Here is a 25,410-nt window from a genome sequence, read left to right on the forward strand (position 1 = left end):
AATTTCTGCTACCAGTTCTCCAGAACTGGTCAGAACTAGAAACCCACCTCTGTTCTTCATACACAAAACATATTTATGGAATATTACTTCAAGGTATATTTTGCAGCACTTGCCTCTTTCTCGCTCTCTCTCTTTTTCTTTGTTCAAAAAGACTTTAGAAGTTATCATGGAATGTTTTAGTATTTTATCTGTTAAAAGACAAAATCATGTGTCTAGATAGTCGCAGATGGAGTAATATTCATGATCCAAGAAAGAAAAGACTCCAAGGTTCCTTCCAGATAGATGTTTTAATGTACATTGGCAGCAATTTGTGATGGTTATTTCACCGGGCATCATGAAGACATTGTTATCCATTACACATCTAATCCCATTATAATCATTTTGACTCCATGCCTTTCCCTTAGCTAATGAAGATTTCATTTACATACTCGGACCCAGAGCAAACACCATTATCAAGGATATCAATATTCCGTAGCATTTCTGAACAATTCTGGCTAAAGATCACGTGGAGCAATGGTAGAATTGATACAATATGTTGGCAATGAACCATGAAATTTTCAGTTAGAGAGAGTGCTTTGCTGACTGCTACAATATTCACATTTGCTCTTTGCAGTTACTCTCCCTTCCATCTGGAGTTATCCTGATTCTTACTTTGAACACTAGAAGAATTGAGAATTCAGGATAAGGAAAATCTGTTCTTCTATAGTATACATGGAGAATCTGAATTGGTCAAGTAGGTGGATATAAGTACAGGTGGTCCTCGACTTTTGACCACAATTGAGCCCCACATTTCTGTTGTTAAGTGAGACATTTGTTAAGTGAGTTCTCCCCCACTTTATGACCTTTCTTGTCCCAGTTGCTAAGTGAATCATTACAGTTGCTAAATTAGTAACCCGGTTGTTAAGTGAATCTGGCTTCCCCATTGACTTTGCTTGTCAGAAGGTTGCAAAAGGTGATCACGTGACCTTGAGACACAGCAACCGTCATAAATATGAACCAGATGCCAAGTATCAGAATTTTGATCACATGATCATGGGGATGCTGCAAAGGTCATAACTTTGAAAAACGGTCATAAGTCACATTTTTCAGTGCTGTTGTAACTTTGAACAGTCACTAAACGAATTATTGTAAATCGAGGACTACCTGTATTATAGGACATGTTTTTTGCAATAAGTCACTTACCAAGAATGAAGGCTATGGATGACACCTTAGAATCCCCCAAAAAGAAAAAGCAGGAAAGCAATCTCATAATATGAAATATTCATGACAGTCAAGAAGAACAGGAATTTCAATTCCCAAAATAAATATTTACTTATTAAAGAACAAGATTTAACAATCACTTTAACCACTGAATGAAATATAAAAAGTGATTATGGAGCGCAGTGTAGGTGTCACTATCATCAACATTAGCCTAAAAACATTTAGAGTTAATCTTTTCTGCTGGAAATCAAAAAGCAAATTTTACCTTTTTTAATAATTGGAGAAGTTGGAATTAATTACTTTAGAACAACTTTTCACAGAACCCGTGTGTTATACATCTTTTTCATTCCTATTCTTTTGTTGAACTATAACTATAATAATGTGTTACCCAGAATTCTGATTAAGGAATGGTAAAATAGATCTTTGGTATAAGGAGTGGAAAAAATCTACAGGAAATTAAAATAAACACCATGTATTTAATAATGTGATTTGTTAGTATTGTTGCAAACACCTTCAATCCCTCTTAAATGCCTAAAGCAGTGAAATAATCCTGTCTGCTATTTCTTCTGTCCTTCAAATAACGGTAAAATTTATTTATTTATTCTCATAAATTAAAGCATGCTGGAATGACATGATTTCTGCTTCTTTTGGAACACAAAACATAAATTGGAGGCAAGGATTGTTTAACTTGGAAAGCAGAATAGATGGTACACAAGGCTTAAGAGACCTATAGATTAGGAGCTTTTTTCTAACTATGACAATGGCAGCATTTTGGCAATTCAACACATTTTTATTTGGGTGTGTGTGGAAACAACAGTTTTAGGTAGGCAACATTGAGGTTCGGGCCCTGTGTGGAGATGAAGCTGTTATGTACTAAACCGGTGTCGGTAGCTGTCCATCACCTGTTGAGTGCTTGATGCTCCCATTCAAGGTAGTAGCCTTGAAAGTGAAGGACCTCCCCCGAATTGATCCCTCTGCATAGAGCCTCTCTGGCTTTTTCTGACAACGGAAGAACGTAAGGAATCCATTGCGGTAGTTCTTATTCATCCAGCCATAGAGCAAAGGGTTTGCAAAAGTGGAACACATAGCTATGACATGAAATACCGTATAAAGGAGTTTATAATCATGGAGGGCAAGTGCCATATCTAAGTCTGCGGCAAGCTGGAAAGCATGGAAAGGTAGCCAAGAGACGGCAAACACCACAACGACCATGAAAAGCATCTTCGTGGTCTTTTTCCTGCGACGGTGAGTGTCATTTCTAGCAGAAGGACTAATGTGGCTTTTCAGTTTGAACCATATCCTGATGTAGGCATAACAGATGATAGAAAGAGGGAAGACATATTGCAGAATGAGCATGGATAAGCTATATATAGTGGCATCTCTGTTGCCAGAAGGCCATTTCTCTGAGCAGACAGCTATTCTGAGGTTGATGGATGGAATTTCTTCGTATCTGTACTCTCGAAAGATAGCCAGTGGACTAGCTAGGAGAGCGGCAACCAGCCATGTGATCACTATGATGGTGAAGCTCATTTTCTTGGATATTCTACTGTCTAAATGAAAAACAATACATCTGTACCTATCGAGGGCAATCACGGTTAATGTGAGAATAGATACATGAACACTTAAAGCTTGAGCAGAGGACACCAAATGACAAAGTACAGCCCCAAACTTCCACTCATCCAGCAGAGTGTAAGCCAAAGTAAAGGGCAAGCAAGTATCTACCATTAAATCAGCCAGAGCTAAGTTAGCTATGAAAAAGTTGGTTACTGTCCTCATGGTTTTGTATCTCACTATCATGTAGATGACCAAGGAGTTGCCAATGAATCCCAGCAGAATGATGAGAGAATAAGCCATTACCAATATGATTTGGACCCCCAGGATCTTGGTGCTGTCCATCATAATTTCACTGGATCCGCTTTGAAATCCTTGACTGGGGGTGACAAGACTGTCTGCATGCCAGCGAGATGGTAATTTCTTTTCTAAGATACGCTCTTCCAAGATGACGGTGCTATTGACTTGATCAAGCAACCCCATGCCTATTTTTTGTATTTATATAGGCCCTGGGCTGACAGACAGTATTATGCTTGTATGGTTGTCTGCAGGAAAAAAAACAAATATAAGATTGAAAAAGATGATATTTAAAGACTTTAGTTTATAATCAAATACAGCATTTCAAATTAAGCTCTAAATTTCTGCAATCCTCGTGTGCACAGTAAAATGATTAATATTTGGTTTTCATGCACAGTTGAATGGAATACCTGAAAGAAAAAAATTAGTCTCTGTAGATCCCATTATATCTGCATGATAAAATTAAAGCCAAGCAAAGAGCAAAAAAAGTTTGACCCTGATTAAATGCACATTATTTTTCACAAAATATGTTTTTTTTTTCTCTTTGCAATTCTATTTATCTAAAATTGAATGAGTTAAAAAAAAAATAATCCTTCCAAATGTCATGCTCATATCATCATATAAGCCAGATCACCAGTTTGGCAATTAGCAATGGCTTGCAGTTGATCTACAATCTGCCTGTGTGCTCTCTCATGACCTTGCCTCTGCTTGTCAGAGTAATTCTATTTGCATGAAGAATGGCAAGGAAAGTCAAAATATAAATTAGCAATAAACTAGCAATACAATAAACTCTGCAACTGTTTTGTTCATCAGTATGCTTAAGGCTTCAGCTCCTTGCTCACAGAATTGGGTATATGATGGGACCGAGTGAACAAGATCCTCCACTAAAGACTAACCGGGACAACATTTTAGCAGTTTTTGATCCAAGGCAACAATCCAAGCAACAATAGGAGCCATTTTTTAATATTTTTTATAATACTCCCAGCAAGCCATTTCGCATGGGCTAACGTAGATCTTTAGGAGCTGACACAGTTGCTGTTGGAGAACAACCGTCCCGGTTGGGAAATGGGCTCAAGAGAGGAATGAGCCTGGACGTGCTATGTAAATAAAAGAGGGCTAGACATGACCCTCCTTAAATGTCTTAGAGTAGGGGTCCCCAATCCCCAATCCGTGGATCAGCATCGGTCTGTGGCATGCCAGAAACTGGGTCACGCAAACAAGCGAAGCTCCATCTGCAGAATGCAGGGAGCACATGAAACCTCGCCCCCTTTGGTCTGCGGAACAACCTCTCCCCCCGGAACCGGTCCCTGGTGCCCAAAAAGTTGGGGGCCGCTGCCTTAGAGCCTTATCTGGTTGTTGCCAGGCTAAATCTGCCAGGCTGAGGAGAATTCTCTGTGATAGACAGAGAACAATAAATTATTTAGTAATAAAGTAGCCTGAACACTACATGTCTGGATCCGCTTGTTTGCACCTAACAGTTGCTGTGTTTAGCACAGCAAGTTATGGTTTACTTATCCATGGTTGGACCAGATAAATTGCAATTAGTTCACAAATATAAAAGTTGGGCCTATGGTCCACAGGTTGAATGTGGAGCCCAGAATTCCCAGCATGGTAATAATACCAAAAAAAAAACCCACACCTTTTTTATTTGGAAAGGTTTGGCAACTTAAAGGCAAGATAGGTGCCGTAAGGCCCACAAACGATCAATTCACTTTACTCTATAAAATAAGTGAACTATTTTTTTGGCTTAGTCAGTTGTATGGTCCCAATCTACATTAGGGAATTTTTTTAAAGGTAACTGCACAAATGTTCCTGTTTTCTGCCTTTCCTGCCATCTGCTAAGTTCATAGACTGAGCCAATGAGCTCACCATAAGGGACAAGGAGTGTCTTCAGAGATGGAGCTGTTCTGCTCCAAATAAACATACATAAGACCAGTCTAAGTCAAGGCTGGCCATACTGTGAGACTGAAAGAAGCAATTGCTGAAGGCAGTCAATGTCGGGAAAGATGAATGGTGCCTCCCAATGGCTCCTGTTGATCTCCGAGGATGTTCTGTTGGATGAAAGAGTGTACAGTGTGTACACTGCCTGAGCCCCTAAATAGATATAGCAAAACAGATTATTCAACTACAATAGTCCAAATGACTTTTGTATATGGAGTGAGAAACCAGCATATTTATGTCTTGGGTAAAAGACAGTGAATTTCTAAGCCATTCCCTGAGAAAGATAAAATATTCACTATAAGAGAGATGATAAATGTAAGAGCCCTTATGTCTCCTTGTTGTGACTTCTAGAATCCTTACAACACACTATTGTATGATTCACTCAATCTTTTTCAAGGCTCGTAAGGCAAAATAATAAAATTAACTCAACCATGCTTGTCAGTAATGTCACAGCTGGGCTCCATATATATATATGTAGCACAAGAAACATAGATTATAAATTTATGCCCTAAATCTTTAAGAATATTTTGCCAAAGCCATAGGGAAAAAATCAGAATCACAGCCTTTTAGTCAGTTTGCTCATTGTGCCCCCTTCACTGATTTGATTCTTTATTTCCAGCCCTGTATCTCTAATGGCTTAGATACATGTAATTAATCTCTTGGATCTATGAAGGATTTCTTCTTGGTTTGAAAGCAAGTGTGTTCACTTATTTTGCAGAACAAAGTTCAAAACTCCTCTTGGGAGCTCCAGCAGGAATTTAGGCAGCTTGGCTGGAAACCTCTGTTGCTTGAGATGTTTGACGATGAGTGGGAAGAAGGGCCTGGTTAGATTGCTTCTCAGCTGGGTATGTGTGTGTGTGTGTGTGTGTGCAAATATTTTACCAGCTCTTAGAGGCTGACACCATGGAATTAAATTAGAACAATGAGCTTGGCAGCAGGCTCGGTAGTGTGACCGCTGAAATTAATCTGTCTGTATGATACTCTGGATATAATACTTGTTGCTTTATCTTCTTCACTGCTGTTCGAAACATTTGTTATTTTTCATGTTTTCCTTAAGCTGTAGATGTCGTGTTGACCCAGGATTTTCTTTATGAGTTTCTAGAACTGCATAGAACTGGTAAGATGCAAGATGGACATAGTTTAGCCTAAGTTTTCAGATGCTACCTTATTGTTTGCACAATTTAACTTCAAAGTTACACAATCAGGATTATCGGTACCATATTTGATTCTTGGTATGACTCATGTTTCTTGCTGTTTTTTCTCCCTTTTTCTTCCTGTGCTGAAATCTATAGCCTAAATCAGGGGTTTCCAACCTTGGTCCCTTTAAGACTTGTGGACTTCAACTTCCAGAGTCCCTCAGCCAGCAAAGCTGGCTGTGGAACTCTTGGAGTTGAAGTCCACAAGTCTTAAAGGGATCAGGGTTGGAGACCCCTGGCCTAAATCATACAACAAGATGAATAAAGGATGAAAATTGAATTCCCTTCCTGCTTTTTCCATGTTGCTCATGAAGCGGCTACATAGAAGCATTTTAGATTAGGCTGATGCAATATTTTCTATTATTAAATCTAGATTTCTATTGTAATAAAAATACAAATCAAATTATAGTAGCAACAGCAGATTAGATCAGATCATTATCACACTGAATTATGAATTTATTTTCAATACTCTTACTCAGTCCTATGGGTTCAGTTCTTCCATCTCAAGTTAAATAATACATTTGAAAATAATAACAAGTTTCATTTTAGCCATAAAATAGGTCTGAATAAACTCTGTTCACCTCTACTTATTTATTCCCAATTTGCATTTTCATTGAGAATTCAAGAAGGAAGAATATTACAATTCCAAATTAAAATAATCATTGGCCAGCTACATTGACACAGATGAGGAGTTCCATTTAGGTTTGAACTGGCATTAATATTCATGTAAGGCATGTACAAATATCATTTCAAACAAAATATCAAACATATTGTAGAGTTTCGTTTGTGCAAGCCCATGAGAGCATTTTCTCTAAAATTGTCATTTTATACCCAGTTTCTTTCACCTCTTTTAAATGGATTGAAATGAGTAAGGGCTATCCAGGGTTGTTTGATAAAGTGTTTTCTTAATATCTATGGAGATTCTCAGTCATCCAGGTCATGGTTGTCCCAAAGGTGCTTTTTTCAAGAGGCAACTGGACTTTCTTGAAAAAAGCACCTTTGGGTGTTTTCTTAATATCTTCCTCTACCCCAAATAACATCTGATGGCATAATGTCTAAAAAGTAGCCCAACAGCCACTTATATAGCAAAGATAACCTGAGCCATTAAACCAGTTCTCTCAAAGGGATTTTAAAAATAGGCTGATGTTTAAGAATTAATTAATTAACAATGCCAATAATTATTGCAGTGCTATTTCAGTTTGATCAAAGGCAATTTGCAACACTTTGGATTGCTCAGAATCATATCATTAAGTTCTATCTAACCAAAAGCAAAGTCATTAAACTCACTGAAATGTTCATAGTCAGTCACCACTTTCTGCTGGGTTACTCAACGCCACCTCTGGCATTCATTTCATTTTGTAAGAATGAAGCAATGGCTGTGCAGACTCACTGACTGGGCCAGACAGAAATATTTATTGCAGTGTCTTGACTATGTCCTACAGTCATAAAATCCCTAAGAGGCTATTACTTTTTTTTAACCTGATAAACATTGGAGACCTTTTCATGTATCTGCCCCCCACCTCCTCATTGGAATAATAATTAAACAGTATTGCTCCAGACAGTTAAGACAACCGTTGAATGCGAATGCGTGGTGGACAAAATGCAAGACTTGGGCTGAGAATTATGTGAATTATTGGACTGTTGAGTTATAATTTGAACATGGAGTTCTTGGGGTACACAAGCAAGCATGCTTTCAATCCTTTTTTTTTTTTTTTTGCTAAGTCTTAAATTAGCACCAGAAAAAAAAAGTCTGTGTCCTACTTATTTAAACTGGCTTTAAACATAATGTAATTATTATTTTTGCTTTGCATCTTGACTCTCTGTGGTTTGTGTTTAATCAGAGCTAGGTCCTGGTTTGGGCCAAAGGAATGGTCATCCCTTAAGTATCAGAAAGATTATAAATACCTGTGTTTCCCCAAAAATAAGACCCTGTCTTATATTTTTTTTGAACCCTGAAATAAGTGCTTGCCTTATTGCCATGCACTCAAAAGCCCAATTGGGCTTATTATCAGGGGATGTCTTATTTTGGGGAAAACAGGGTAGATCCATCTAGGATCTACAACAGGAGGGGTTGAATGTCCAAAATTTTACAGACTGCATTTCCAGCGTGGGAGATTATGATTATTCTATTCTGCATTATTTACCCAATCAGTTGTTTGTTCAGATAAGCTTGTTTTGATTGTTTATTAGGTAAAATCATGAAATCTGGGCTGCACAAATTTGAATGACCAATAAATGGCAGCAAATCATCAGGAGTTTTGCAGTTCAAATCGGTTAGGCCTAATGTTAGTGAGAAATGAGGTTATGTTTTTTTTTTTAATAAGGCTGTTAATTCCATTTGTATAAATGGAATTTTGCTATCAGTTTTAAAGGCCATTTTTGCACAGCAGTATATTGTTAGTCCCCAAAGATATAAAGAGGAAGTCTCTGGGTATTGTTAGAATTGGATCTTTTTCTTTCCTTCCAATTCCAGTCAGATGAAAACAGTATACATATGAGCTGGAAAACATTGAGTGACTGTTTCCTGATAAACTGACTTACAGAATTAAATTGTTTGGCTTGTTTATAGTTCAGTGTATTCTGTATATCTTCAAAATAATTTAACTCAATTGCCAGGTTACGAGTGCTCTGTAAATACAATTTAAGCTTGTCTTCTGATAGATTGATGTTTTCTGATTGATCATTCCCACTAGGAATTGTGATAATTCCCACTAGGAATTGTGACTCACTACGTGCTTTCAAATTTCCAAATGCACTCCCACATTAAAAAAAGAACACTTTTCTATCCCTGTCCAGAAAGGTCATTCCGGAAAGGTACTTTGAGTTATTTTCCTATCCTATGATATTTATGAATTGAAATCTACACTTTTCTTTCTGCTTTCTGCATGGAGACAAACTTACAAGTGAAAGTTTAATGTCAAATAAGGTTAGGTAAGTATGGCACATTGGCTCCAACCCTGTTATAACTAAAAAGAACAACTAATAAGAACAAAAATGCAAACTTTTTCAAGAAAAAAGATGAAACATAGAAAGCAGTTGAAGAGCTAAGATGAAGGAAGTGAAAAAGCATTAACTTCAAAAAAAATTAAACAATGACTGCTTATTTGATTGAGATGATACTCCTGAGAATTCTTAAAGAGTTCAAGATGTGAAACTCTTCTTCTAACTCAATTGTGCAATATTACAACAAATCAATCTCATTACTACAGGAAGGGAAGACTGGCAGATTTGTACCAGAGAAAGCAAAGGCATAAGTGATAAGCTTGTTTGTCCCAGATAAATGTGGAGAAAATATCATTAAGCATATTAAAGGGCAGAACATTCAGTGAGATTTCTGTAAAAGAAACTTCTATCCCATCAACCTTTCTTTCATTTTTTTCATGGTTCAACCAACAGGTAGTTAGAACAATCATTTCAACATTTTTCTCATATCTACCTTTCCTAACCTCCTTTTGGATCAAGTCTATGAGAAGGAACGACTCACTGGAGAAGAGCCTAATGCTGGGAAAGATTGAAGGAAAAAGAAGAACGGGATGGACAGAAAATGAGGTGGCTGGATGGAGTCACTGAAGCAGTAGGTGTGAGCTTAAAAGGACTCCAGAGGATGGTAGAGGACAGGAAGGCCTGGAGGAACATTGTCCATGGGGTCGCGATGGGTCGGACACGACTTCGCAACTAACAACAATAACAACTATGCAGGAATTAAAAAGAGCATAAAGATCCCAGCCAATGCCCAGAGATTACCAACAGAGACCCCCACCCCCACCACCCACTCCCCAACTGGGAAGCCTGCTGCATTAACATTGAAATTACTTCCTGCTTTCTCTTCAGTTCCACCAAAATGGCTTTTAATCTGAGGAAAATGTTAATCTTTTTCTAGTCCCTTCATGTCATTTCATGGGTGTTTGCTCATGAACCAAGAATGTAAATTGACTGAATGTTCGAACAAATTTCAAATATGTTTGAAATCACTATTTAATAGTTTTACATTAGAAATGGGCACTTCAGATTCCTTTTTTGGATCTATAGAGCCATCCCTGTTTGCCGTGGTCACTGATTACCCAGTGATTTTAATGTGAATTGAAATAAATAAATAAATAAATAAATGAATAAATGAATAAATGAATGAATGAATAAATAAATAAATAAATAAATAAATAAATAAATAAATAAATAAATAAATAAATAAATAAATAAATAAATAAATAAATAAATAAATAAATAAGATGTATGCATTATGCCTGAAGTGGTTTTAATGAGATGATAGTGAACAAAACAGGGAAGGGTTGGGCCAGAAGGGTTATTCAGCGGAATTTTTACTGCTGTGATTCCCTGAAAAGCCAGACAGCATCCAATCACGATTTGCAAATCTGCAAATCAGATATTTGCGGGTTTGATACACCTGGGTTTCAGAGAAATCATTCCATCCTCTTTTGCATAGATTTTGAGTCTATGGATCAGAGACTCCAGCCTTCCAAATTTATCCATGGTCTGCTGGTAGCAAATTGCAATAGAAGAAAACAAATATGACTCGGGGTTGAACTGTGGAGTCCTTGGTGCTCTCTGGACTTGGTTACTTGGTTACTTCATTACTTGTTGGGTAATGAAACATCTGCAAGCAAGCTCAGAGAGCACCAAGGGCTACACAATAGGGAGCTACTCCAAGAGCAAAGGGCAGCTGCTGCACACAAGGAAAGGAAGATGGCTGAGTGGTGATTTTGTTTGCTGGGGTGAAATCCAGCAGGTTCTGACAGGTTCTGGAGAACCAGTAGCGGAAATTTTGAGTAGTTCAGAGAACTGGCAAATGCCACCTCTGGCTGGCCCCAGAGTGGGGTGGGAATGGAGATTTTGCAACATCCTTTCCCCAGGAGTGGGGAGGGAATGGGGATTTTACAGTATCCTTCCCCTGCCACACCCACCAAGCCAAGCCAAGCCCACCAAGCCACGCCCACAGAACCGGTAGTAAAAAAGTTTGAATTTCACCACTGATATAGAGTCATCAAGGCTTTCCTGGACTGATGACTTGAAGGGAAAAGTAGGCTAAGACTACCCTTCCCAGGAAATGAAAAATGAGCTGACGGAAAATGGTCTTGTTCCTTGGTTACATGAACTGAATATCCGTTCACCAGTCCATAGCATTCACTTAATCCTTGTATGCCATATACCAGTATATCCTTGTATATCCTTGTATATCCTTGTATGTATCCTTGTATATCCTTGTATATCCTTGTATATATACCAGTGATGGGGAACCTTTTTTTTCCTTGGGTGCCGAAGCATGCACTCCGACACACATAATTCAATGCCCCCCCCAGGCCAGGCCCCGCTCCCCGTCCATACATGCATGACCCCTTGCACTCCCCCTGCCCCCCACGCATGTGTGTGTGACCGTTTTGGTGCTCCATGAAGCCTCCTGGAACAAAAAATGGGGTGCGGGAGAGCACCGCAACACCCCCCGCGCATGTGCGCACGAGCCCCCCACTTTCTGCACATGTGCGTGCATCTCCCAGCAGAGACCCGAAAATCAGCTGGCCAGTGGGAGGCATGGAGGCATGAGCGGTGCAGCTGACCTAGGCGTCAGCTTGCATGCCCGCAGAGATGGCTCCGTGTGCCACCTTTGGCACTCGTGCCATAGGTTCACCATCACGGCCATATACATATGATCTGTACCATGGAGGAAATAGATATGAAGCAGGGGTGAAATTTATTTACCTTCCCTACCGGTTCGCAAATATGTGTGTGCTGTTGTCCGTGCATGCACAAAGCCTTCTGCACATGTGCAGAGGCTTAAAATCATCACAGGGGCCGGTTTAGCTCTGCCTGGTAAGGCCTGTTATTAAGAACACAAAGCCTGCAATTACTGCAGGTTCGAGCCCGGCCCAAGGTTGACTCAGCCTTCCATCCTTTATAAGGTAGGTAAAATGAGGACCCAGATTGTTGGGGGGGCAATAAGTTGACTTTGTAAATATATACAAATAGAATGAGACTATTGCCCTATACATTGTAAGCCGCCCTGAGTCTTCGGAGAAGGGCGGGGTATAAATGTAAACAAAAAAAAAAAAAAAAGTGATGTCATGACGTCCGCACAGGTGGGCGGAGTCTCCCGCAGCTGCCGCTATTGGTTCACCCGAGCCGGATAGAACTGGCTGAATTTCATCCCTGGTATGAAGGTAAATGGGCAAATACCTTCTTCAGAAAGTTATGTAGATTCAATTAATGAGGAGGGAGAATAAGACCATTGTACTACTTCTCTCCTCCTGTTTCATTTTCTTTCATCCTCAGTGTCCTTTATATGTAGGGGACAATGGATAGCAGACCTCTTTTGTGTACAAAATGGCAGAAGACTATGGATAGTGTTTCTGTTCACATGAGGAGGATAGAAAAATGCAATGGAGAGAACAGATCTACCACAATCATATCTACACTTCTTCATATGTAGACCCAAGATACCTTTTCAATATCCCAGGAAAGCTAGCTTCTCATTGTCATTGGAACAGACGCATTCAGAGGCACGTGGACAATAAACTAGCTATCAATATTTCAGTCTAGTGTGCCATATAAACTCAGAAAATGGTTCAGTTAACCATGAGTAAGAGTCTTATGCAAACACAACCATAGAGTGAAAAGTAGGCTTTTGCCTCTCTTCCAGATGTCATCCAGATGCCATTCCTCTGCTTTGTAGAAGAGGGAAGACAAGAAACAGGGCTGCTCTACTTCAAAAGCAGCTATTTAGTCAGGACCATCCAGGATGAGGAAATGGAGGGAAGAACGTATCAAGATGGCAACTGCAGCTGATGACTGAAACCCAGGGCCATATTTTATGTGCATTTGGTCTTCTGTTTTCTTTGAAACTTTTCCATTCTAACCACTCATGTTATGAAAATCAGTAATGGCCTTTCAGCTACTACAGCTATTATTATAAGAGTGCCTCATTAGAAGCAGCATCTGAGTATTTGTGTTCTCTTTTGTCCAAACTTCTTTCTGCAACAACAGTCTCTAAAACATTTGATAAAGTAGACCATAACCTACTATTAGATAAAGTAGAAAAATGTGGGTTAGACAGCACCACCACCAGATGGATTCGTAACTGGCTTACCAACCGCACTCAACGTGTAGTCCTCAATGAAACTACATCCACATGGAGGGAAGTATTCAGTGGAGTATCTCAAGGCACTGTTTTAGGCCCAGTACTCTTCAACATCTTCATCAATGACTTGGACAAGGGGATAGATGGGGAACTCATCAAATTTGCAGATGACACCAAGCTGGCAGGAATAGCCAACACTCCAAAAGATAGGTTCAAGATACAGAAGGATCTTGACAGACTTGAACATTGGGTGCTATCTAACAAAATGAAATTCAACAGTGAAAAAAGTAAGGTTCTACATTTAGGCAAAAAAACCAAAATGCACAGGTACCATATATGTGGTACCTTGCTCAATAGAGGGAACTTGGAGTCCTAGTGGACAACTATTTAGATATGAGCCAGCAGTGTGCAGCAGCTGCCAAAAAAGCCAACACAGTTCTTGGCTGCATAATCAGAGGGATAGAATCAAGATCACATGAAGTGCTAATATCACTTTATAATGCCTTGGTAAGGCCACACTTGGAATATTGCATTCAGTTTTGGTCGTCACGATGTAAAAAAGATGTTGAGACTCTAGAAAGAGTGCAGAGAAGAGCAACAAAGATGATTAGGGGACTGGAGGATAAAACATATGAAGAACAGTTGCAGGAATTTGGTATGTCTAGTTTAATGAAAAGAAGGACTAGGGGAGACATGATAGCAGTGTTCCAATATCTCAGGGGTTGCCACAAAGAAGAGGGAGTCAAACTATTCTCCAAAGCACCTGAGGGTAGAACAAGAAGCAACGGGTGGAAACTAATCAAGGAGAGAAGCAACTTAGAACTAAGGAGAAATTTCCTGACAGAACAATCAGTGGAACAACTTGCCTGCAGAAGTTGTGAATGCTCCAACACTGGAAATTTTTAAGAAAATGTTGGATAACCATTTGTCTGAAATGGTGTAGGGTTTCCTGCCTGGGCAGGGGATTGGACTAGAAGACCTCCAAGGTCCCTTCCAACTCTGTTATTATGATTATGACTTCAAGGAAGAGGCAATGTGAAAGCAAGCGACCCTTCCGCATGTTTTTCCCCGTGATGAATATGATAGATGACTTTAAAATCTATCTTACTAAAGAGAAGTATTACTGAGAACATATAATCTGCAATCTAACTCTGATTTCATAATCAAATCACATGTTCATAATTCACCAGATCTGTATTCTGAGGAAAAGCAAATTATTAAACTGATATGGGATTTTTTGTTACAATTTTCTGAAGAATTAGCCTCCAGGTATACAGTGACATAAACAAAATCCTCAAAACATTGCTTTTCACTGTCTCTTAATTAAGCTGAATGTTCATTTCATGTATGACACTAAAAATATGGATTCCATATTTTACCTCATAACAGGGTTGATGGTGTTTAGGCTGACATGTCAGAATCAGACCTGGGGACCAGAGGTGAGTTTCAGCAGGTTCTGACCAGTTCTGGAGAACCGGTAGTAGAAATTTTGAGTAGTTTGGAGAACCAGTAGTAAAAATTCTGATTGGCCCCACCCTCATCTATTCTCTGCCTCCCAAGTCCCAGCTGATCGGGAAGAAATGGGGATTTTTACAGTAACCTTCCCCTGGAGTAGGGAGGGAATGGGGATTTTGCAGTAACCTTTCCCTAGAGTGGGGAGGGAATGGAGATTTTGCAGTAACCTTCCCTTGGAGTGTGGTGTGAATGGAGATTTTACAGTATCCTTCCCCTGCCACACCCACCAAGCCACACCCACAGAACCGGTAGTAAAAAAAATTTGAAATCCACCACTGCTGGGGACATGATTTGTTGTTCAGTCTGTCAGACAAAAGCTCAGCAAGCAATTGTACATCCATATGCCTATACTGTTCCTTTACCTCCTTATCACTTTTTCTGTCCATTTTGCAATCTTAAAACTAAAAAAAGACTTTAGAAGCTGAGAGTTTGAGCTGACACAGTTCTATTTTATAGGACAAAAAAAAATCTCTGCCTAAATGGAAGCGAAAAATTATGTTCAAATAATGAGTGAAAGATAATTGCCTAATGCATATTTGTTCTCTGCAACTATCATTCATTATAGTTGATACATTAAGCCACAGTTTTAAAAAATCCCTGAAAGAATAGTTCTGTATTTAATGCTCTGCCTCTTACTGGGTTGTGTAGATTAGATCAATACTCTCAGTGTTCAAATGGATTTTAAACTCTTTTGACTTTCTAAATTTGTCTAAAGCTTGACAGTATGTACAGGACCCTTTATATCAAAAATCCGGTGTGATATTGGTAAGTGACATGTTTTGCTAAAGAATGAATACTTTCTTTTCTAGACACGTTTATAAATCACCTTATCATTGCAGAATATCACTAACAGAATGGAGACACATTGTTCTTTCCTTTTTCTGGAGATCAGCTGAGGCATAGTACAACAATAACATTTGAAAATTAAATGCTGCTTAAGTAGGGAATAACCTTGATAGGAACACTGAAGCAGTTTTGGGGGAGGATGGAACTATTGGTCCCACAGAAGTTTCTTAAAAATAAAATTCTGCCTGGACCAGAGGTGGGTTTCAGCAGGTTCTGACCAGTTCTGGAGAACTGGTAGCGGAAATTTTGTGTAGTTCGGAGAACCGGTAGTAACAAATCTGACTGACCCCACCCCCATCTATTCTCTGCCTCCCAAGTCCCAGCTGAATGGGAGGAAATGGGGATTTTTCAGTAAACTTCCCCCGGAGTGGGGTGGGAATGGAGATTTTACAATATCGTTCCCCTGCCATGCCCACCAAGCCACACCCACAGAACCGGTAGTAAAAAAATTTGAAACCCACCACTGGCCTGGACAAGATAGCCTTTGCCTGTAGCAATTTTTTATAATGAGATACTGTGTTCAACTATCCAGATCCCAGATTGTTCTGTGTCTTCTGGTTCTTGGGGGCTATCCTGTTGGAGGTGAAATCCAATGGTGCTAAGTCTTCAGTATCTCATGACTAACTGGCCACAAGGAAGGCAGTAAGGTGTAGATAGAGTATTAAAGATTTATCCTGTAGCCCAGCTTTGTCTATCCTTCTGCTGGTCCTTTGTCGAAGAAACTGATGACCATCTGTCACTTTCTCTTATCTTTTTCCCTATATGCATATGCACACTCACACATACTCATAATATATGTTCTTGAAGTCTTCTCCTGATAGGATGTAACTACCGGTAGCTGGAGTCTAAGGCTTTGTTTATCCCCATTATTTTCTGTGAATAGATATGGTTTCTGCTATCTCTGGAAACTTGTGGTCTTGTTAAACCAGGGGTGAAATCCAGCAGGTTCTGCCAGGTTCTGGAGAACCGGTAGCGGAAATTTTGAGTAGTTCAGAGAACTGGCAAAAAACTGGCCCCAGAGTGGGGTGGGAATGGAGATTTTGCAATATCTGTTCCCCAAGAGTGGGGTGGGAATGGAGATTTTGCAGTATCCTTCCCCTGCCACGCCCATCAAGCCACACCACGCCCATCAAGCCATGCCCACAGAACCAGTAGTAAAAAAAATTGGATTTCACCACTGTGTTAAACTCCCATTTTTCAGGAGCACTCACAGGCATTCACCCCACACTTCCACCTTTAACAGAGTTATGGGCTCCAACAGTTGAAATGAAGATGCAAAGAAGTTCCACAAAGAAGAAAGGATGCCTCCTGAACAGCTAATGGAAATACTAAGGAATTTTTGGAAATGGAATCAGGAAAGCTACAGCTCATGGAATGCAGGAAGGAGCAAAATTCTCCCTCTCAAGAGGAACGTGATCTTGAAATCTCAAGAAACTATCAGTGTGTTGGACAAAGAGAGCCAGAGGAAAAAAAGATAGGGACAAAAATGCTACAAATGACAGAGTAGTTTCGAAGTTTTGCTTGGTTAAGAGTGACCTACTTTAAGGAATGTAGACATTTGAAAAACTATCTCAGATTTAGGGCTGATCTGCCTGAGCAGTTTTCCCCAGGTGAGTAAGGGTGATGATGGCCATTCTCAAGGGAAGGAATGAATACCATGCATCCAGAATACTGGAAAGGCAAACAGGAACTTAGATCCTGAGACACAAAGCCTTGAAGCATTGTTTAGTTTGATGTTGGGGGGAAGAGGGGAGAAAACAACTATGTAGTTTTTGTTCCCCATGTCAGCCAAACAGCAAGCAGGCTTTGAAAGATAAGTGCACCTGTGTGCCTACCGTCCCTGTCCTAATATTCCTTTTATATTTACTCTTTTCATGTATCCAAATTATGTTTATACTTTTACCTGTTATCTTATATATTATTGACAAAATAAGATAGATAGATAGATAGATAGATAGATAGATAGATAGATAGATAGATAGATAGATAGATAGATAGATAAATAAATATTATTATTATTATTATTATTATTATTATTATTATTATTATTATTATTATTATTATTTATTCAATTTTTATACCGCCCTTCTCCCGAAGGACTCAGGGCGGTGTACAGCCAAGATAAAACAAAATGGTACAAAAATATACAATTAAAATACAAATTAAAAAACTTATTATATAATTGGCCTAAAAACTTTAAAAATATATAAAACTAAAAACCCCTTAAAATTAGTAATAAATTTAAAACCAATAAAATTTAGGCCAGCCCCGCGCGAATAAATAGATGTGTTTTCAATTCACAGCGGAAGGTCCAAAGGTCAGGTATTTGGCGTAAACGCGGGGGAAGTTCGTTCCAGAGGGTGGGAGCCCCCACAGAGAAGGATCTTCCCCTGGGGGCTGCCAGACGACATTGCTTGGCGGACGGCACCCTGAGAAGTCCCTCTCTGTGAGAGCGCACGGGTCGGTGGGAGGCATGAGGTAACAGCAGGCGGTCCCGTAAGTACCCAGGCCCTAAGCCATGGAGCGCTTTAAAGGTAGTAACCAAAACCTTAAAGTGCACCCGAAAGGCCACAGGTAGCCAGTGCAGTCTGCGCAGGAGCGGTGTTACACGGGAGCTACGCGAAGCTCCCTCTATCACCCACGCAGCTGCATTCTGGACTAACTGAAGCCTCCGGGTGCACCTCAAGGGGAGCCCCATGTAGAGAGCATTACAATAATCCAAATAATCCAATAATAAATAAATAAATAAATAAATAAATAAATAAATAAATAAATAAATAAATAAATAAATAAATAAATAAATAAAACATATCAAATGGCAAGGATCTGATTGCATGGCAGAAGGAAAAACTGAGGCACCACAGCTCAGGTTCTCCAAGAGGTCCATGAAAGAGATTTCACTGCAAGGGCTGTTTACATTACAAAGAGCAAGCAAGCAAAAGAACCTCACACATGGAAGGACACTGAAAAAGATGTCAAGCCACTGAAAAAGACAAATAGAGAAAAGGAGATTGAAGCCACCAAGGACCACTATACTCAAGAAAAGGACTAATTGAACCAAAATATGTCCTTTCAGAAGGGGCATGTTTACTCAGTCATATAACCTTTGGATTGGTGCATGAGCTCTTGTGAACGGGTGTTTGGAGATGCAAATTAAGTGCACTGATTGTTTAGCTCACTTCACTAATCCTTCTTTAGGTTAGATTCCTGCTGCCCCCTTTCCCCCTCTCTCCCTCCCTCCCCCCCCCCCTCACACACACACACACATTGTATAATGATACAGGCTGAAATGATATACAGGGGCAGAAAAAGTGGTAATGATTAAAAGGAAAGGCAAAATCGAAGAAAAGGTACAAAGATAATAGCAATTCTCAAAAGGCTGACTGACAAAATTACCAGTCATCATCTGCTTCAGATCTGATTATCAAGAAACGTTTTCCGATATCAGCTTGAAGTATAGATTACAAAGAAAATTGGGTACTCATATTTTCATCATCTAACTCAGGCTTGTTCCCACTTATTGGGCTGCTTTTCTGTGACATCTTATATCCACTCTTGTGGTTTCACAGCGAAAGAATGTGGTCCTTCTTTGCGAAGCAGAAAGAGAGTAATGATCCATTAGGAAGAGAGTTTCAGCAGAGATTTCTCAGTCCTGAGAAAGAGGAAAGAATAAGAAAGAAGCTCACAATAACCCTCCCCTTTTGATTTTGTTTGAGGTACTGAGAAGTTTTGGTGGGCTTTTTTAAGATTCTGTTATTCTATCCTGCAACAATACAGAACATTTCTGGCCTATATTAAATAATAAAAGATCAGTTTTGATTCTTCCTCTTAATATTTTCAGTTTTTGGCTTCCCTGAGCATTCACGTTCTAGATTGCTAAAAGTCTTCTGATGGGCAGAGGGAAGAGAAGTGGATTCTGAGAGGTGGCAGCAATGCATTCAAGACCTGGTTCCCTCTACTGCATACATAATAGGCCTCTATCTTGGAGTGTCCCATAAATTGCCTCTGCTTCCTGAATTTCAAGTTGCCCTCATAAGACTAGATAAACCTCTCCCTATATTGGCTGCAGGCCTCCCCTTAAAAGATCTTTAAATAAAATGTTGCCCCTCTCATAACTTCACTGTCAGTGCAGAAGACTCACCATCAATCTGCTATCCACTCAAACACAAAACGTAAATATCTTGCTCTTCGGGTGGCAAAAATCTTGATTCCTGTCTAATTCTATTTCTATGGGTATTACTTTCCTTCTGAAGTTAGTTTAGTATAGTGGTTAAAACATCAGGTGGAATCCAGGAGACTGAGAGCTCTAATCCCATCTTAAGCACAAAGCTAGCCACTCACTCTCTCTCAACCCTATGAAGGAGGCCATAGCAAACCGTCTTCCCAAAACCTTGCCAAGTTACTTTTTCATCACCCCTCATCACTGTGAGGTCACTAAAGAAGAGAAGGAACCATATGAGTATTATCTCTGTAAGAATGTTCCATCTTAATATGAGCTGTTATTTTTATCTTATGGTATTTCTTTAAATTAGCCAAAGAGACTTTTAATTGCCTCAGATAAGTTCAGAGAATTAATAGTAGAATAGATTCTTCAAGGATGCCTTTAAGCATACATGTTACCTTGTAAGATCCACAAGAATTGGGAAGCACTGTATGTGAATAATTCCTGCTTGTCCAAACATCAGATCAAAGCAATAGTGAAATCTGGATGAGAAGCACAGTTCAGATAATAAGAAATTGGAAAATGACAACTTGGACAACTCCAAAACCTTATTTTAACTTTGTCTTTCCTGTTGACTTTTGTGCTAAATCTCTCAGTGCAGGAATGTTCAGGCAGTATTCTTGATTACTGCCTGGTAGCTTCTCCCAATCCAATTATCATTTTTTTGCGCGAGAGTGAATCTATGTGCCCAACAGAGGAAAGGAATAGGTTCAAAGTCCTCTTTGAACAAGGAACTCACTCAGTGGGAAGTTCTGGGGATTATAAGATGCCGCCAGAAGAGGGCAATCACGATACTCCCAGTAGTGTTATTTTGTTGAGGATTCTAATAAAAACCATGTTTACATTTAGCATGATAGTCAAAGAGAAAGAATATAGTACTGCTTTATCCCATATCCTTAGCATCCTGCTTTTGAAGTCCTAGCTGTTCAGCTACATCAATCTCCATGGATCTAAGACCTAAACAAAGACATATGTTAACTTGCGTGTGGAATGCTTTCTGACAAAGTAAGGAGATGCACAAGACTAGAAGTTAAGGAAACATGCTTCTGTACCCAAGAATAAACGTGCAGTCCAATCCTTCTAACCAAACATGTTTTCTAGCCAAGCCAAGAGTCTTGTGATTAACATGAAAAACAAAAGCTTCAGACTTATGGGCCAAGAGCCAGCAACACAAGGTGAAGCCTTCCAGCCTTGTCAAACCAAACTAACCTGGATCTATCTGTCAAAAGATCAATCCCACTCAATGGGAGTCATTTCCTGATATTCCATGACATCTGGCTTCATATTACAATTGTATTTATTTGATGGGAACCACACAGGTTCACTGTAATAGGTGGTTTGTTTTTGTTTTTTTAAACTCTGTGCCCTTGGCACAGTAGTTTTGTCCTGGATGAAGCCCTCAGGTGCTTACAATTAAGGAAATAAAAATGCAAACTGGAACAGGACAATACACAATTTGTACAACAGCTCCACTAGCCCTCACTTAAGACATTTCCAGGTAGCCACCATTTTCATTCCCCAAACTTTCTTGTATCAATTCATAGTAGCCTACAAGCGTCTTCACCATCTCTGTTGTTGCCACATTTAGGAATTGTCAAGGAGGTCTCCCTCCAGCTGACCAACAGAGAACACAAAAACTGATAGAGAGAGCCTCCTAGTTTCATCTAGTTGATTTTGCAATTTATTACTAAAACAAAATCTCAGCCACCCATGAGAGGGGATTCAACAAGTACTCACTTTTTAAAGAAACTGATGAAGAAATGCAGGGAACAATATGGGAGTTCAACTCCTGGAGGGAAAGCTAAGGAAGTGTGGATAAAGGGACTATTCTTCCCAACAGTCTGAATATTACCCTATATCATCTGTCTGTCTGTCTGTCTCTCTGTCTATCCCTCTGTGTCTCTCTCATGCACATATACCTATCTAATTTTGAAACTGCCCATCTCCCTCAGATTTGCAATGATCCACTTGGGCTGCCACGGAGCTGAAAAACCATGGGCTCTGCTATCTGATGAGGATGATGGACTGTGATCCTGCTAGCACAGAGCCAACCCAGGAGCAGCATTTGTCTCCTGTGGAGGCAATAAAAAAGTTTCAGGACTAGGAAGACTAGACTGAGATGATTCTCCTAAAACAAAAAGCAACACGGCTCTCCAACCACTCTCACAAAGAGAAGTTAGCAAGTTATATACAATTCCATTTCCTTCACCCCCCAAAAAAAAGGGGAAAAAAAGAATTTAGAGGAAGGAGAATGCCACTGTGGTAGCTATTTCATGCTGGCTGAAAACACAGCTAGCCTTCAGGACTTCAGCCAAAACATACTGCAGGCATTTATTTTAATTCCCAAATTGTGCGGATAGGGGGATGTAAGGGGGAGGACATTTTCACAGATGACTGCAAAGGTATCTAGCCAAGCTATAGGAATTAACTGCAAGGAGTCCTCTTTTGAAAGTCACCCCTAAACTGCTCTTCCGGTGTGAGTTTGAGTTTTCTATCTAAAAAAAATCAAGCTGGGATATACATTTCTCCTTTTTCTAGGGGTAACCCAAGAACTCAGCCTGCAGAGCACAAAAGAAACAATAAGCTAGGATGGAAGCAGAGAAGAAATGGAGATCAAAAAGTACTAAAAGTGCTGGGTCTGCAGCTATATCTTCACCAGAAATCACACCGTATCTGATCAGTCTAACTATTATACCATGGGATTCCTTTACATATGAGGAAGCCTATTCTCAAAAACTATCAGATGTTTCTAAATGCTCAAAAGCCAAAGCACAGAGTTCATTCTGAGTCTGCAGGCTAGATCCGAGAAGCGAGTGGGCAAAAGAGCCTGTCAAAATATACAAAAAGACCAAAGCAAGGAAGAAAGATAGACTTTGGTTCTGTATATCTAGTCTTTGTGGACCAAGTACCAAAGGGAGAGCAACCCACAAAAGAAATCAACAGTTTTCTCAGAGTAAAAATGATGGACAGAATTCCCCAAGATTTTTCTCCTTAGGGAAACATCCAGGGAGCAAAAGGAACTAGGAATATTAACCGATCTGTACATTTCTCTTCCCTCAGCTCCCTGCTTCCCAATCTCCAACTCACCATGCAAACATTTTGACATTCCTAGGAAGATTGCTTATAGCACGCGCAGTCTCGCTTCACCGCTGGAAGTTAACGGCAGGCAATATTTTCCAATAAACGAAGATGGTGAGTTGCACCATTGCCCACGACTTGAATGCTTACTCCTCTGTTACCTCCAAACTGCAAAGCCTATTTGATCAGAGATGTCTGTCAAATAAAAGAAACAAGTCTACGTATGGCATAGGAAGCTGCATGCTTCCATCTTACGTCCTGCACCCCTCTTAAAACAAAAACAAAGAACGCCGTCACCTGCCAAAAATTAGCAGCAAAAGAAGGAAGTTTTATAGAGGATAGCAGCATCAATGCATTCAACTGCATGGCATGAAATAAGCTCTTCTCCCCCAAAACCTTCATGGTTTCCACTAAATAAAAAAGCATCCTCCATCTCACTCCCTTCCAACTTCCTTGGCTGGAAAATGCATTCAAAAAAGCCACTTACCTGGAGTTATTGTTTCATTGCAGTATCTGACCCAGCTCTTTGTTCTCTTTTTCCACTCTGCAGAATCTTGTGGTGAGCCCAAGGCAAGGGGTCTTGTTCAAAGTTTTCTCTTTTAGAGAAAACCTCCCTCTCCTGCCACTTTAAACGACAGAATTGGACTTTCCCCTGAAAGCTGCCCTGTTTTTATAATGCTGAGGGACCAAGCCTTCAACGGGATGTCACTGGTAATCTCTATCCCATGTTCTGTCAAGACTCTGCCTGAGTGAAACCAAGACAGAAGGAAGCGTGTTTAGCAACAGAGAGAGAGAGAGAGAGAGGGCAGGAGGTGGGGGGGGAGAGAAAGAGAGAGAAGCAGTGGCTGCTGTTCATGCATTGTTCAACCACTGCAGGGTTTCTTACATTGCTGAAACATCCTGTGACGATTAAAAAGATTCACTCCCTGTGAAATATGGGTTGTGCTGGTGTGTGTGTGTTGTGTGTGTGTGTGTGTGTGTGTGTGAGAGAGAGAGAGAGACTCTGTGTGCATCTTCTTTAGAAGACTAGAATTCAGCAGATTAGTATCATGCTCACCTCCAGGACTTTATTGCTTAATACCCCTTAGCAAATCCTCTCTTCCTGTTCTTATTCGTGCCTTCCCTTCCCCTAATGTAGATGTTTGATATTAGATCTTATTCTCTCCTCCATTCATCTGCAAACAACTCACTTAAAACTGCTTTTTGCATATGCACTCCCCATAGTTTTGTCTCAATCGTTGGATATGCATGGTGCTCCCCACATAAAGTTTTATCCTTGATTACCACCCCTAGATCTATACTCCTAGATTGGCTGACACTTTCCTTCTTTCCTTCCTTCCTTCCTTCCTTCCTTCCTTCCTTCCTTCCTTCCTTCCTTCCTCCCTCCCTCCCTCCCTCCCTCTCTTCCTCCATACAGGTTTTTTTTCTATCACAATTACAGAAAACAAACCCCACTGTACTTTTAGGACATACTTTCAGATAAACATACAGACAACTGAACACATTTCCGAAACCAGGGCATAGAATAATACAGTTACAGAGGCAGCATCATACACTACTATATTCTTTCTGACCAAATCTGAAAAATAAACAGAGGTGAATTAGGCATCTCCAAGAAGTTGAGTTCATAAAGACAACAAAGCTCCCCCCCCCAAAAAAAAATAGCACATTCATATCCTAAATCCATTCCTTCATATCTAGAGTTAGTTTCTTTCCAATTGCATTACATTATACCCAGACTGAGATGGATGCAGTTTTTCCTATTAGTAAAATGACAATAGTTTTAAAAGGGCCATTGGTATGCCAGGTGAAAGGAAAAACAGACAGGACTAGCTAGTTCCATAGAAATATCCAATCTTAGCAAGTTTTATCTTAAGTAGAATTTGAGTACAAATTAAAAATAACAAATAGTGGAAAAAATCCAACATGTAGAACATAGAATCATAAGGCTGGGAGGGACTTTGGAGGTCTTCTAGCCCAGCCCAACCCCCTGCTCGAAGCAGGAGATCTTATACCATCCCAGACAAATGGTTGTCTGGCCTATTTTTGAAACCATCCAGTAATGGAGCACCCACAACTTGTTCTCACTGTGTGGAAACTTCTCCTTAGTTCTATGTTGGATCGTTCTTTAATAAACTTACTTCTTCTCCTTCCCTCTAATAAGAGAAGCCTTAAAAACAAATCTATGACTAGTACTTGTAGGTCCTAATTTGAAGAAATGTTGATTCCAAAGGTGATCAAATAAGATTTTGGGCCCATGCTTCAGCCTGAAATTGTAGCTGAACATTGAATACCAAATCCACTAGTGCTACTCCAAGCTGAACCCTTGCATCTTACAAGGTACGAGTATCAAAATAAGCAAAGGTGAAGTGGATTTTTAAGCACATTGATTTTCTGATTCCAAGTGGAGTCTCTCTGGAAGCATTCCAGATGGTTGGGAGAAAAAAGAAAAAGAAAAGCAGCTGCATGTTCAAAAT

General features: G+C 39.8%; 1 protein-coding gene across 3 annotated transcripts; it reads right to left on the minus strand.

Moving 5' to 3' along the window:
• Positions 1-268: 268 nt before the first annotated feature.
• On the minus strand, positions 269-23,792 carry LOC131193243 (neuropeptide Y receptor type 2-like). Of its 3 annotated transcripts, none has more exons than XM_058173243.1 (3): positions 23,421-23,792; positions 4,918-5,142; positions 269-3,296 (listed from the first exon to the last, which is right to left on the minus strand). In XM_058173243.1, exon 3 carries the CDS (start codon positions 3,232-3,234, stop codon positions 2,074-2,076), a length of 1,161 nt encoding a protein of 386 aa, XP_058029226.1. In that variant the 5' UTR covers positions 3,235-3,296; positions 4,918-5,142; positions 23,421-23,792; the 3' UTR covers positions 269-2,073. The 3 variants fall into 3 exon arrangements, with proteins under 3 accessions (XP_058029226.1, XP_058029225.1, XP_058029224.1); XM_058173242.1 differs by lacking the exon at positions 4,918-5,142 and adding an exon at positions 22,943-23,110; XM_058173241.1 differs by lacking the exon at positions 4,918-5,142.
• Positions 23,793-25,410: the final 1,618 nt, after the last annotated feature.

Source organism: Ahaetulla prasina, chromosome 2 (assembly GCF_028640845.1).
Source record: "Ahaetulla prasina isolate Xishuangbanna chromosome 2, ASM2864084v1, whole genome shotgun sequence".
Taxonomy (NCBI): domain Eukaryota; kingdom Metazoa; phylum Chordata; class Lepidosauria; order Squamata; family Colubridae; genus Ahaetulla; species Ahaetulla prasina.